This window comes from Sinocyclocheilus anshuiensis, unplaced genomic scaffold (assembly GCF_001515605.1).
Source record: "Sinocyclocheilus anshuiensis isolate Anshui unplaced genomic scaffold, SAMN03320099.WGS_v1.1 scaffold267, whole genome shotgun sequence".
In the NCBI taxonomy this organism is placed as follows: Eukaryota; Metazoa; Chordata; class Actinopteri; order Cypriniformes; family Cyprinidae; genus Sinocyclocheilus; species Sinocyclocheilus anshuiensis.
The window spans coordinates 3,144,126-3,157,019 of NW_015552637.1; the positions used below are offsets into that span (position 1 = coordinate 3,144,126).

The window sequence follows — 12,894 nt, forward strand, 5'->3', positions numbered from 1 at the left end:
TCAGTAGTATAATTGCAGCAGGTGCACAATAAGTTTTCGTATACATGATATCACTGCTGGTGGGAAGGGCCCCATCTCGTTCTTTGCGTGGGGGCCTCTAAGATGTACGGTACTGTCACAGAGGCGGCAATACTTCCCACTGCCTGCTGGCAGTGCTGACCCATTTATGCCTTTTCCGGCAGGTGTGGATTCCTCCACAGGTGATTTCGAAGTGGGCGATACATTCTCGTTTGGGTCGGGAGGGTTCTCGGCTCCCCACGTGGGAGAGGTTTGTTCCTCTGGTGATGAGGTGTTGTGAGGCTGATTCTCTTGCTGGGGAGTTTCTGGTGTCTGGCGATCCTCTTTATGACCACCGTTGACAATCACCATGCCCCTGTTTTTGGGCAGCGGCTCCTTGCCGGGATGGGGGCAGCCATTGGCCGCAGGTGGTTCTGTGCCCGTCTCACCTGCGCCGTTGCTGCTTTGCTCTTGTTCGGCCGCCTCACCCTGCATAACGAGACTCCCTGCCATGTAGTCGCTGCTTTTTATCCCGAAATACGGCGATATTGGCTCTGTACCTTTCATCTTCTTTATTGCTCCAGGATAGAGACAGTGAGGCAAAAACATGTTCTTGTTCTCATCTTTCGAAGTCATGAGCAATGCATCACCGAAAGCTTTCTGATCCGGCGCCGGCCCGAGGTGTGGCGGAAATATGCCTCCGTTTTGCACCATCAACTTGTTGCCAATGTTTTTCTCACATTTCACAGAACTCTTATCATAGATGTCTTCTGAATTATTGCCTTCGCTCTTGACGCCCGGGAACATCGGCTGCTCCAGACTGCCGATCTCGCCATGCTGAGCAGATGTGAAAGGGCAAAAGTTCTGTTTATGGGCAAGGTAGTTCTCCACTTTGTTAAAACTGATCTTGCACACGGTACATTCGTGATAGTCCAAGAGTTTTTTGGGGGAGTTGCACGACTTGTCAGGAAGAGGTGAGCTCTTTTTGCTGAGATCTATCGGAGCATCTAGTTCATGTGGGTCTGCACTAGTGTTACCTTTGTGGACAAGGATAGGCTTGGAAACGGTAAGAGAAGCATCTAAGTGTTTCGGGACAAGGCTTGGAAAGATGTCACATCGTGGATGGAAGCGGTCAGCCAGACTTTCTACCGATTCCTGGGATGTACAGGGATTTCCTAGAGTGGGCATGCCCAAGAATCCTGGCTGTGGCCCCATGGGCTGCCGTTGCTCTTGGTCAGGTAGACACATCTCGTACATCTTTCTCCGCTTGCGCGTTCTCATGGTCCGCTGCATGGCGGGCACCTTCGCGGACATGCGTTTCATGGGTGGGTCATGGCGAGTGGCGCAATAGTACTGCTTGTGAACCATGAACGTTTCATGCCGGCTGAAGGTGATGTTGCATGCTTCACAGGTGGTCTTGTTTGGGTCATTGTCACCATCCACCAAAGACGTGCTGGGACTCTTCACCTCAGGCTGTTTTCCGCCGAGCCGTTCCTCAACTCCTGTTGGTGTAGTAACCTTCTTTACTTGCCCAGGAAGGTCTTTTTCTGGCACTTTCCCACCAGCGTTCATAATATCCAAAACAGATGAATTCAAGCAAGCTGTTGTCACGAGATGACTGTCAGTTTCTGATGGAAGGCATCCGGGGAGCATACCGACCGAAGTGTGGCCACTGTTTGGACTTATGGCATCGGACACCTTGTCCGGAACACTGGAGAAATCTGGAGACTTCGCCATGTGCTGCCAGCGACTGTTGCAGTAGTGCTTCTTGTGAACTAAGTAGTTGTCTAGATTATTGAAAGTGATGTTGCATTCAAAGCAGGTCGCTCCTTTGGGCATGAGAGGACTGTAGATGACAGGAGGGTAGCTGTTCCCTCCATGGCGTAGCCTGCGATGCACCAGCTCTGACATTTTGGCTAGAATCTCAGATGCTTGTGGTACCACAGAAATGTCCTGGGAGAAAGCAAACTGTGACAGGAATGGACCCATGGGGAAAGTTGGGCCCATGTTGTGCTGGACCGGCGAGGAGGCTAGCCGTGGACTAGAGGGTTCCGACTTGATTCTGGTGTAAGAGAAACTAGCCTTGCTTCCTGGGTGACTTTCTCCCTTCTGCAGGCCGAGTGTAGGTTTTTTCTCAGGTCTTTCGAGTTCTCCATCAGGGCTGTTGGCCTTGTTAGGTATGCTTTTGGGACTTTGCATAACCACATCCTTCCTGCCCGACAGTTCTGCTCGTGCCGCCTGTAGGCTTTCCTCTCCTCCTCTTGGGGAGTTCTCGCTGTCGCTCTCCCTGTGAATCTTCCCGGAGTGTCCGTGTAAGTCTTGATGCTGCAGCAGTTCCCTGTGGTTCTGGAAGCTGATGTGGCAGTGATTGCATCTGAAGGCTGCCTGCGACAGGTGTGAAAGGATGTGGTGCTGGAATGTAAGGAGTGAATCTGCTGTGAAGTTACAGATTGTGCATTTCAAGCTGGTGCCAGGGGGAAGAGACTCTTCCATTTTGACAGCTGTGAGAAAGAAAAAAGACAGTTGTTTTTGTTAATCTTGCATTTCCACTAATTTTACATCTGTTTCCTAGACGCACATTATTGCCTGATGAAGATTATTTGATCTAACCTTAATAAACTGCTAAAACTGTAATGGTTTCTTGATTTTTTACATGCAAATATAGAATTTTAGTTCATTTTAATATTAACATAAGCAGGCTTTTGGCTGTTGCAGATCAAACAACCTAAAATGGCACTGAATGTGAAGTACAATGAAATAGAATAAGGACAGACATATATTATTATTAATTTATATTTACTATGTATTTATTTTGTGTGTATATAAATAATAGTAAAATATTAATATAAAACAATATTATTAATATCATTATAATTATTATTAATCATAATAATATTAAATAAAATTAATTCAACTTTCTCTGATATATTGGTCACAAATGTTGGAGTTCCTCAAGGCTGCGTAAGTTCCCCCCCTCTTTTTACATTATATACAAATGATTGTAGAAACCAGTACATAACTATATTATCAAATTTTCAGATGATACAGCTATACTTAGTTTGCTGACAAAGAATTCAGATGTCGTTATGTATAAATTAGAGATAGAAGGGGTTGTGCGGTGGTGTGAGGAACACAACTTGATGTTGAATGTTAAAAAAAAACTAAAGAAATGATCTTTTGAGATTGGTGGGTGATCATAGTCCAATTTTAGTTAATGAGGAGGAAGTTGAGCAGGTAACAACTTATAAGTATTTAGGTATTTACTTTGATTCTCAGCTGCAATGGAGTGATCAAGTGGACTATGTTTGTACACGAGCTAGTCAGCGCCTGCATTTTTTGGGAAGGCTCAAGGTTTATGGGGTGGACAAAAGTATCAAGTTATTGTTTTACAGATCAGCTTTTGAATCCATAATATGTTATGGTTTTACAATGTTTTGGCAATTTCACTGTTAAACTTAGATCACAACTTCAAAATGTGGTTAGAAGAGCTGGAAAAATAATTGGTATGTTGTCCCCACTTTCTCTTCAGGACATTTTTGAGAGGTCTGTTAGGAAACAGATTCTTAAAATTATTGGTGACCCAAGCCATATTCTCCACAAGGAGTATGAGCTGATGCCCTCAGGCAGGAGATATAGGGCAGTGTTTCCCAACCGGGGTGCCGTCTGTCGAGAGCAGTACCACATTGTAAGATGAATAGGTACAAATTTTCTCTAATTCCATTATCTATCACATTTTTAAATAATAAGTGACTAAAATTGTTGTGTGGGTGAGGGTAATGTGATGGGTAATATGTAATGTTGGTGTATTATTAGGATTGTGTAGGAGTGTAATTGAATAAGTGTATTGTTGTATGTTTGATCTGCTCTCTGGATTGCAAATTTCTGGAAGACAAATTTCTCCTGAGGGAGATAATAAAAGAGAAACTAAACTAATAACAATCATCATCATTAATGTCCAGGTTGGCTGAGTTTCAAATAATATTAAAACATGTTTAATTTTATAACAGTTTAATGTTTAATGATATTCTACCCTTGTACTATATGTTTACAAAACCGAAACATAATTGACTAAGATTCAAGATTTGATATGCAAAATAGGAATGGGTGATGAGTGAGCTAAATGTGCAATGATGGTCAGAAATAACAATTTTTCTAACTGTCAAAATGCATTGAACTTATGATGCCATCATACTCACCACTGTGTGAGCTCAAGTGCATCTCCAGAGCACGAGGGTTGCTGAAGCTCTTGTTGCATTGTGGGAAAGGGCAGATATTGGGAGTTTGGTGGGAATTGGCGTCAGTCTCTTCAGAGACGTTATCAGGTTCCCTCTGCCGCCCACTGCAGTAATACATCAGGTGGGCCTGAAGGTTCCTCTCACTCCTGTACCATATCCCACACGCTTTACAGGGGAAGATGTCCTCTGAAACACAGAGACAGGCATGTGAAGGCAAACCTACAACAGTTCTGCTGAGTGTTTAATTTGACACATTATGAGCTTTATCAGTAGCATTTATGCTGCCTCTAAAAAGACTTAAAAGTCAAAAGGTGCAAACACACCTTTTGCAAAGAAGTTAATTTATTATTGAAATTCTCAACATTTGGCTATGGAATGGCATTTCTTATTCATACTTCTTCAAAAGTGGAAGTAGAAGAGAGAGGAATGGTGCAATTCCTTACAAATTCCATTCCTATAGGGGATATATCTGAAGGGGCGTCTGGAGTGTTTGGGACGTCTGAATGATCAGTTCACATGCACGGCTCAAATAACAGTTTTAAATGACATTTCTGCTGTGATGTTGCATGGCAACAGAGATGATTCCAGTAGGCTTGTGCCCTTTCCTCAAGGGCAAATGAAAACATTGCACCATCTGCTAGCAGCATCCTGTGTCAAGCTGAACTCTAGACTTCCCTGATAAAGTCAACAAACAAAGTATTTGCAAATGGCTTGAACTTTGCAATTACAAGGTTGGTCAGAGTCCAGATATGTTTACTGTACCCCTAAACTGAAGGGCAGAACATCACATTCCTCCAGCAGAGGTTAATCTGTGAATAACTCCAGCATCCTCTGTTTTCAGGGTAATACGTGCGTGTGTAACACATTCTGAACTGGCTCAAACGATTGGTTGGAGAGCTCAACAGTGCAGCCGCGGGAACAGGTGAGACCCCATATGCGGCAATATTGTGGCCAAGTTTTACAGCGAGACTCAACCGTACGGCCTCATTGTAAAAGTATGTTGACAGTTATTCGTTTTGATTCGCTGCATACATGTTTATGATGCCTGTGGACAGTTATTGAGCTTGTGTGTAAACAGAAGCAGGGCTTACTGTTGACTATAGCTGTAGGTAATATGGAGGCCATGGCAGCTTGCTGGGGCAGGAGCTGGATGGTGTCCAGAAGGCGTGCTGGGTACATGCCCTCACCGAGAGACATGTGATTGACCGCCTGCAATCGAGAGTCAAAGTCCACTGCGAATGCCACCAGCTCTTCACCTTCCATCATGTTCTTGGTCGTGGTGCACCACAACTGACCACCTGCGTGAGACAAGAAAACACACATTATCACTGCTGCATTTAGACACTTAAGTTTCAAAAGTATGCAAATGTTTCACATGTAAAAACTGATTTAAACATGGAGTAGTTTGATCAGTTTTTATGATGCATTTAAATGAATTTAAAAGAGAATTAATTACTCCTGATTCTTTAAAGATGAAATGTGTACTTCTCTCCTTCCGCATTATACATGTGAATAATTTGCAGCATAGTAAAAATATTTCAAATAAATGTTATTTTGAACTTGCTATTCATCAAAGAATCTTAAAGAAATGTATTATGGTTTCTAACAAAATATTAAGCAGAGCAACTGTTTTCAAAATGTTTCTTTAGCATAAAATCAGCATATTAGAATGATTTCACTGAAGACTGGAGTAATGATGCTGAAAATTCATCTGTCTTCACAGGAATAAATGACATTTTAAAATATATTATAATAGAAAACTGTTATTTAAAATTGTAATAATATTGAACCGTTTTTACTGTATTTTTGATCAAATAAATGCAGCCTTGGTGATCATAAGAGACTTCTTTTAAAAACATTAAAAATCATACCAACCCCAAACGTTTGAACTTTAGTCTGTAATATATTTAAAATTCTAAATTGTAGTTTAGAATAGTTTTTATTCTATAGTTTTTGCATGCATTATTTAACATTTATTTAAATATTATTTTATATAAATTATTATACATTTTCCACACACATTTATTTACTTTTTGCATCAAACGCTAAGTTTACTGGAAATTATACAGGTATTATAATTAAACAGGAAAATGCCATACAGGACAGCCTTAAATTCATAAAACAAAAAGTTTTATTGGAAAATGACCATAAAACAACATTTGTCCAAAGGAATTTGGGGAGTATTCAGGAAACAAAAACAAATCACTCTTTTTGCAATTTTCATAATGTTATGCACTTCATCTTTAATTAATCATGTTGCTCTAAAGGGATGGTCAATATTTACGGTCTACTGTACATTTCAGTTCAGATCAAACACTCTCTGAATACATTCAGAAAAGAAAAGAAGGAAGGGATAGACGGGAAGTCAGTGAAGGGTTTAAGCTCAGATAGCATTTATCATTGCACACGGACGGATTTCAGACACACTTCATTTGCCATTCAAGAGATTAAAGTTTTAAATATGATTATTTACAAACAAATCTGGCTTCTGAGATAACAACAAACTATGATACGCAGATGCTAAATGGCAGAATTAGGACATTGTATCAGTAGGGAAGCTGGACAATTAATTAAAGCTCTCAGAGATGTGCAAACACACTGACGGAGCTTCAGAGAGGAAGATGAGCTGCACTTTCAGAGCAGCTGTTGGAAAGGTAAGGAGTGAAAAAGAAAGGGAATGAAATTCCTGAAAATGGTCTGAAAGAATGATACTGCACAGTGCGAGTCGTTTGACTCATTGCCTATTCAACTACTCTTCTGGACAACTAGCTGGCTAATAAAAATAAGCTAACAAGCACACATTTAAGGAGAAACCTTAGGATGAAATGATTTAATAATCACTGTATTTTCAAGGGGTGCTCAAAAATGAAAGATATCATACAATCAGTTCAGATATATAAAAAGAAGAAAGTTGGAGAATAAATGGCTTTCTATGCAGGCGCTGACTGCGAAAGCTTCTGTGTTAGAAATGCTGCCTGAAAGAGCAGCTTATCATGGTGTGAATCTGCAGCGGGGAGACACGCTCTTCAGACGGGTCCTCTTCATCAGCAGGATCCTGTCACACACCACACACTGCCTGGAGAGGCTCTCTCCTTCCTTATCTCCTAATTAAAATAACAAAAACTGCCGTCGCCATCAGCGCAGATCAAAACTGTCACCTGCACCAGCAGGAGGGCGCAGGTCTCCTCTGCCTGCTCAGAGTACTGCTGGAAGTTGCATGAAGAACTCATTACTTGCACTAGAAAAGAAGGCAGAAATGTGATGTATGCAGGGCACTGCTGCATTGTGGGATGGTCCGTGAGTTGTGGCGTCAAAACGGATCATTGGCAAACTTTGAGACTGCCCAGAAATAAGGTGCAATAAAAATCAGAACAATATTAGTGTTGCTGTCATGTCCTTCTCCAATGCGGATGTTTTTGCGGCTGCGAGGTGAGTTTTACAGCAGTGCTTTTCAACTCGTTTTGCTTCAGGTTTTAAGATTCTACATCAGACATCAAGTGGCAATCCAACGCATTACATACAGTATCATACAAGTGTTATTTTAGTATTGTTTATATAATATTGCAGTATTTATTAATATTTAGAATTAGCTTTTATGTTTATATTTAAAGTTTTCATTTTAAAGTGCTTTTCTCATTTATATTAGTATATATATATATATATAGAATATGCTTTAAAAATTGGAATTATAAGTATAATTATTATAAATATATTATAATTAATAATGTCAACAAATATCAGCAAATTCTAAATTATTATAATGAAAATTTTTTTAAATGCATGAAGAAATACAGAATTGATTTATAATACAAAATATAATGGGAATATAATATATAATATTAATATATGAAAAAAATCTATAGATTATTTAAAACCAAAATGTAGTTCCTACATTTCTCTAAACTTTGATGTTTTCATACTTTCAGCAACTAATGGCAGATGAAAATACTGTACACTGGATGGATGACCTTTGACCTCAACAGCAAAAGATAAGGGAAATGCTTTCTGCTGCCTATTAAATGCTGATTTTAGGTGCTATCCATAATTATATGGTTAGTTGCATTTGTAATTATTAGTATTTAGCATTTCCCCTACAATAATGTGACCCTATCAGAACATACTTGCAACCTACCAGTTAAAAAGCACAGTAGCCCATTATCATCTTGGATATAAAATGTTTGCATTTTTAATCAAATTTTGTTAAAACATTCTTAACTTTTGACAGTCTAGTAAAAAATAGAGAGAAAAAAATGCATGATGTTACTTCAAGTTTGTCCATCACTCTGGAAATGACAGTTCAACTTAAGCGCTTTGCATTGTGGGATGAATGGAATGTATTTTGTATTCTGTACATTTTTGGCAAAAGCAGTAGAAAATTAGCATACTGTGCAGCATAATGTGAGTCTTTTAAATACTGCAGAAATAATAAGAGTAATATGCCAATATTCTATGTCAAACAAAGCCTAACTTCATGCAGTGATGAACAAAAGGCTGGCTCGAACCCTTCACAGGTGTGGGCAATCAGTGTAGAAACATTTCCAACTGATTCTCCTCAACTCAAGGTGCTCGCAGGGCCAAAAAGTCCAACTTAAACAACATCCACAGTTGGGATGAAGACTTCCTGTCTGTGCCATTGGAAGTTCACACACTGAAATACACAGGTCGATGGGCGGCCCTAAAGCGAGAGTGCATGCTCAGGAGACACGGGACCCCAGCTGAAAAGCGTAGCCAGCACCGTGCTGCTTTCGCCTGGGAGCTGTCTGCAGCAGAAGGCCTTTGTGCCGCGGCCAACGCAGTCGCAATGAAGCCTATTGTCTCTGTCCTCCTGCAGCGCACCTGATAAAAGAATAAAGAACTATGACATATTCCAAAAACAATGGAGGAATTAAGGACACACAATAAGCCAGCTGCTTCATTAAAACAATCAAAACCCGGTATCCTGTACACAGTCCAGATAACTTCTTTTCATACAATCTCCCGCTATAGAATCCACTAGCGCGGGCTCATCCTCGCTGCCCAAACTCCCCCCTCGTTCACACTAATGATGCTTTTAAACACTTACTTAAAGATGTTCACATAAAGGAATTACAGGAGAGTTCAGCATTATGCAATTACAGGATGAGCCACAGAAGCCCTCAAAGGCGCCTAATGCAGGGCACGGGCACTTTGAATGATCACTTTAAAAGATCGAGCGTGTTGCAAAAGCACAAAACAAGCCTTTCTAGCTCTCGTTTGCTTTCTCTTTCTGTCTTTTTGTGGCAAAAGCCGACAGAAGGGTTGGCTAATGGACTGGCCGGAGGACAGCTACTCAAATGTTTGCATGTGTAAATAGTGAAAGACTTTAATAGTTTGTTGTAAAATGCATAGTTAAACATATCCGTGTTTGTTTCTCCCATCTGTCCAGAAAAACGGCTGCATCAGAGGCCGTAACGGCGGTGTGGAGCACAAACCTTAACGCTACGCCAGAAATGACACTGCCAAAAATTAATCTGGGACAAAGGAAGGCAAATACATCCTTTATATTTTGTGACAATAAAGGTGTATTTGATGTTTAAATTGTATTTCATCCTTCCAGAAAGATCAGGCAGCTTTTACCTTCAGACATTCAGTAATTCATTCACTACAGCTGGAGCAAAAAAAATAAAAAAATAAAAAATTATTAATTAAAATAAAAAAAAAAATATTGGTTATTAGAACAGAACAATGCATCTCATAACTTTAGCTTTACTAGCAAGCTGCTAAAAGTCAAGTATGAAGTATTTTGAGACCGCTAGACTTCAAGTAGTTAAAAACATAAAAGACTTTCAGTTTTGTCTCTATATCAGAATAAAAGGCATAAAAATAATCTAATAGCAGCAAACAACAAGTGACTGAATAGTTGCTCATTTTTTGTCCTCAGAAATAGATGTTCCAATTTAAAACCTGAATGAAAAGGAAACAAACACAGAGGTCCTAAAACGACCAACAAAATAAGTTTCAAAATCAAAATAAAATGAAAAAATTGATAGTTTTTGCTTTATTTAAAGCATGTTATAGTCATAATGAGTGTAAGTGGTTTACCACGTGGAGTAATTTCCAATTCAATCAATTCCCATTGGATGCAATCAATTCCCTCCCTACATTCTTTCTAGTTGAGTATTGTGTTTCACTTAGAAATGCATCAGGTTATGGAAGTAAAATGGGTTGCATTTCATGCTGGCTTTGAAAAAACCTTGCCTGGTTAAGACTGAACTCAGTACAGCAATGAAATACTGTAGGTACTGCTTTGCTGACACTAATTTTGAACTACTTGTGAATGCACATCTACACTTCGAACCTCAGTAATTAATTATGAAGACCAAAAAACCAATACAACAAGTCTAAATAATAAGAGTCGTGTTACTGATAAGCCATCAAACTGATATGTTCTGTCTCAATGTCAACAATCACTGTGTATGGCCATAAGGGGGCACTGTTCCCATACTGTAATACAGATCTGACCTATCAGAGCTCACTCTGCTCATCCCAAAACCACACGAGACCAATCTCAGACACACAGCTACTTGTCCCCTCCTTGTTTTCCCGAAAAGACAGTTTTTTTGTAAGCATTTCAACCATTTCATTTTCTTGTAGTGACTGTTGTACAGTATTTTCTGAAGCACAAATGGGAATTATTGTACACATGCTTATATTCTTTGCAGATGGAATGCACATTTGTGGACGAGTTCAAGTTAATAAAATGACAGTAGTGATATTAGCATAAAAAGTATAAAATATATGCATGAATGTAATGCAGTATAGTACTGTGTAGAGTAGTAGTAGAGCACTGTTACGTTGTGGTGTGAAGTATTGCATTAGTGCAGTATCATATAGTAGACTATGGCAGAGAGAGTACAGTAATTCCTGACTATCCGGAATGACAGAACAAAAGAAATATGAAATTTCTTCTCAATATTATAAATTCCAGCTCAAAACACTACAGGTTTCTAAGTCCCATCAGATACAGAAATGTGTTTATAATACTGAATGATTTATAATAGTCAAAATGTGATGTTTATTTAATGATTAAACGCTGATTTTGACAAATCCCTTTAGAAATACTTTTCATTTGCCGATTTGAGAATCCCACTGACAAAAGCTTTAATTTACTGTGTTTACAGCAACAGCTGGGATGAGAATTAGCATTAAAAACACATCCGCTCAACAGTTTAACGTCAAGCCCAAACTCTGTTTACACATCACATGAATGTTGCAAAAGCATTTTTGGATGAAAAGCACGCATCCCGCAGCGGAAAATAAATATATTTGGCTTGAAATGACACATTTTGTGTACATGCATTATTATGGAAAAATTTAAAATAGAATTTGATCTACTTTTCATGGGAAGCGGCATAGATTAGCTCACTCATGGTAAAAAATCGTGTTAATATTCTGATTGCAGATTTGAAACACTCGAGAGTAAAAGAGAGCGTTCTCACCGAGAGCAGTGCTCACTTCGTCAGGTTACTGCGTATTGGTTGCGGCTAGTTGACATGTGTTTACTGCGGCCCCCGCTGGGAGGGACACACACATGCCACCCGTCTTGACCATCAGCGTTAATGGGACGTCACGCCTTCGTGGCAGCGGGGAGCGGTAGTGTTGAGCTGCGCAGCAGACCCCCAGCTGTGGTCGGTGGCCCGCGTCCGCTTCCCAGCATGCTCCACGCTGGGGAGCAGGTGAACGGCCGGGCTCCAGCGGGACCGCTCTCTTCCAACATGGCTCCGTCCCCATGCCACATGGGCCCATGGATGCTTGCCCTCATGCAAATGCACGGCCTGGAAAAATGGCTCCTTCTCCTCTTTGGAAACCTCGACTCGGGCCGTCTGGCAGTGGCGCTTTTTCGTGGGAGATTGAGCCAGATTGATACACCTGTCAACCCTTTTGGAAGATGACAGATCGCTGCAACATGGACAAATCGCAGGAGAGCTGACAAAGATGTCTCGCAGTGGAAGTGCATTCAGGGAAAAGAGGCGTTTAAGGATAAGGCGTGTCTTTTTTATTATAATACAGTAAACCAGGGTTTCCCAAATGCGTGTTTGCAAACCCCTGGGGGTTCCTGAGGGAACTGCAGGGGGTTTGTGTGTTGATGAAACGCTAGTAATGAATAATATTCAATGTAAAATTAAAATAAATAAAAGGGGCTGCCCGATAGTCGCTATATTCATTAGTGCAATTATCAAAACAAAGGCCATTATTTATTTAAATAACTGTATAGATGCTCTGCTTGTTTTAAAGAGAAACATGGCAGTTCACAGTAAATGCAGCAAAACTCCATCTCTGCATGTACTGCAAGTTTAACGTTCACTTGGGAACGCAGCATGTGCTAGGCACACATCATTTTTGTGGGCAGACATTTACAACATTTTGATTTTCAGCCAAAATAAAAGCACAAGGATGTTTAAAGTAAAGATACAAATGTATAACTTGTAGCGTAAAATAAAACTGCCATTATAATGATCAAATATTCATTTTAATTGTACTATTGTAATTTACAGTAATACATTTCTGGATTAATTTTTTGTAACAAAAAATAACTATACAAAATAATAACTATAAAAATGTATAATTTATTATTATTAATAAATGATTCAATTTGATTGGGTTCCTAAACAATAATAATAACACCTTTACAGTACAATTGTAA

At 39.7% G+C, this 12,894-nt stretch overlaps 1 protein-coding gene across 1 annotated transcript in view; it reads right to left on the reverse strand.

Annotated features, from left to right (window-relative positions):
• The window catches only part of LOC107666743 (zinc finger protein ZFPM2-like), a 184,956-nt gene continuing 172,062 nt past the window's right edge, over window positions 1-12,894 (reverse strand). The window contains exons 6-8 of the mRNA XM_016458176.1: window positions 5,324-5,530; window positions 4,194-4,418; window positions 1-2,498 (exon numbers count right to left, since the gene is read on the reverse strand). Of these exons, the coding sequence (XP_016313662.1) occupies window positions 1-2,498; window positions 4,194-4,418; window positions 5,324-5,530 (2,930 nt within the window). The remainder of the gene's footprint in view (window positions 2,499-4,193; window positions 4,419-5,323; window positions 5,531-12,894) is intronic.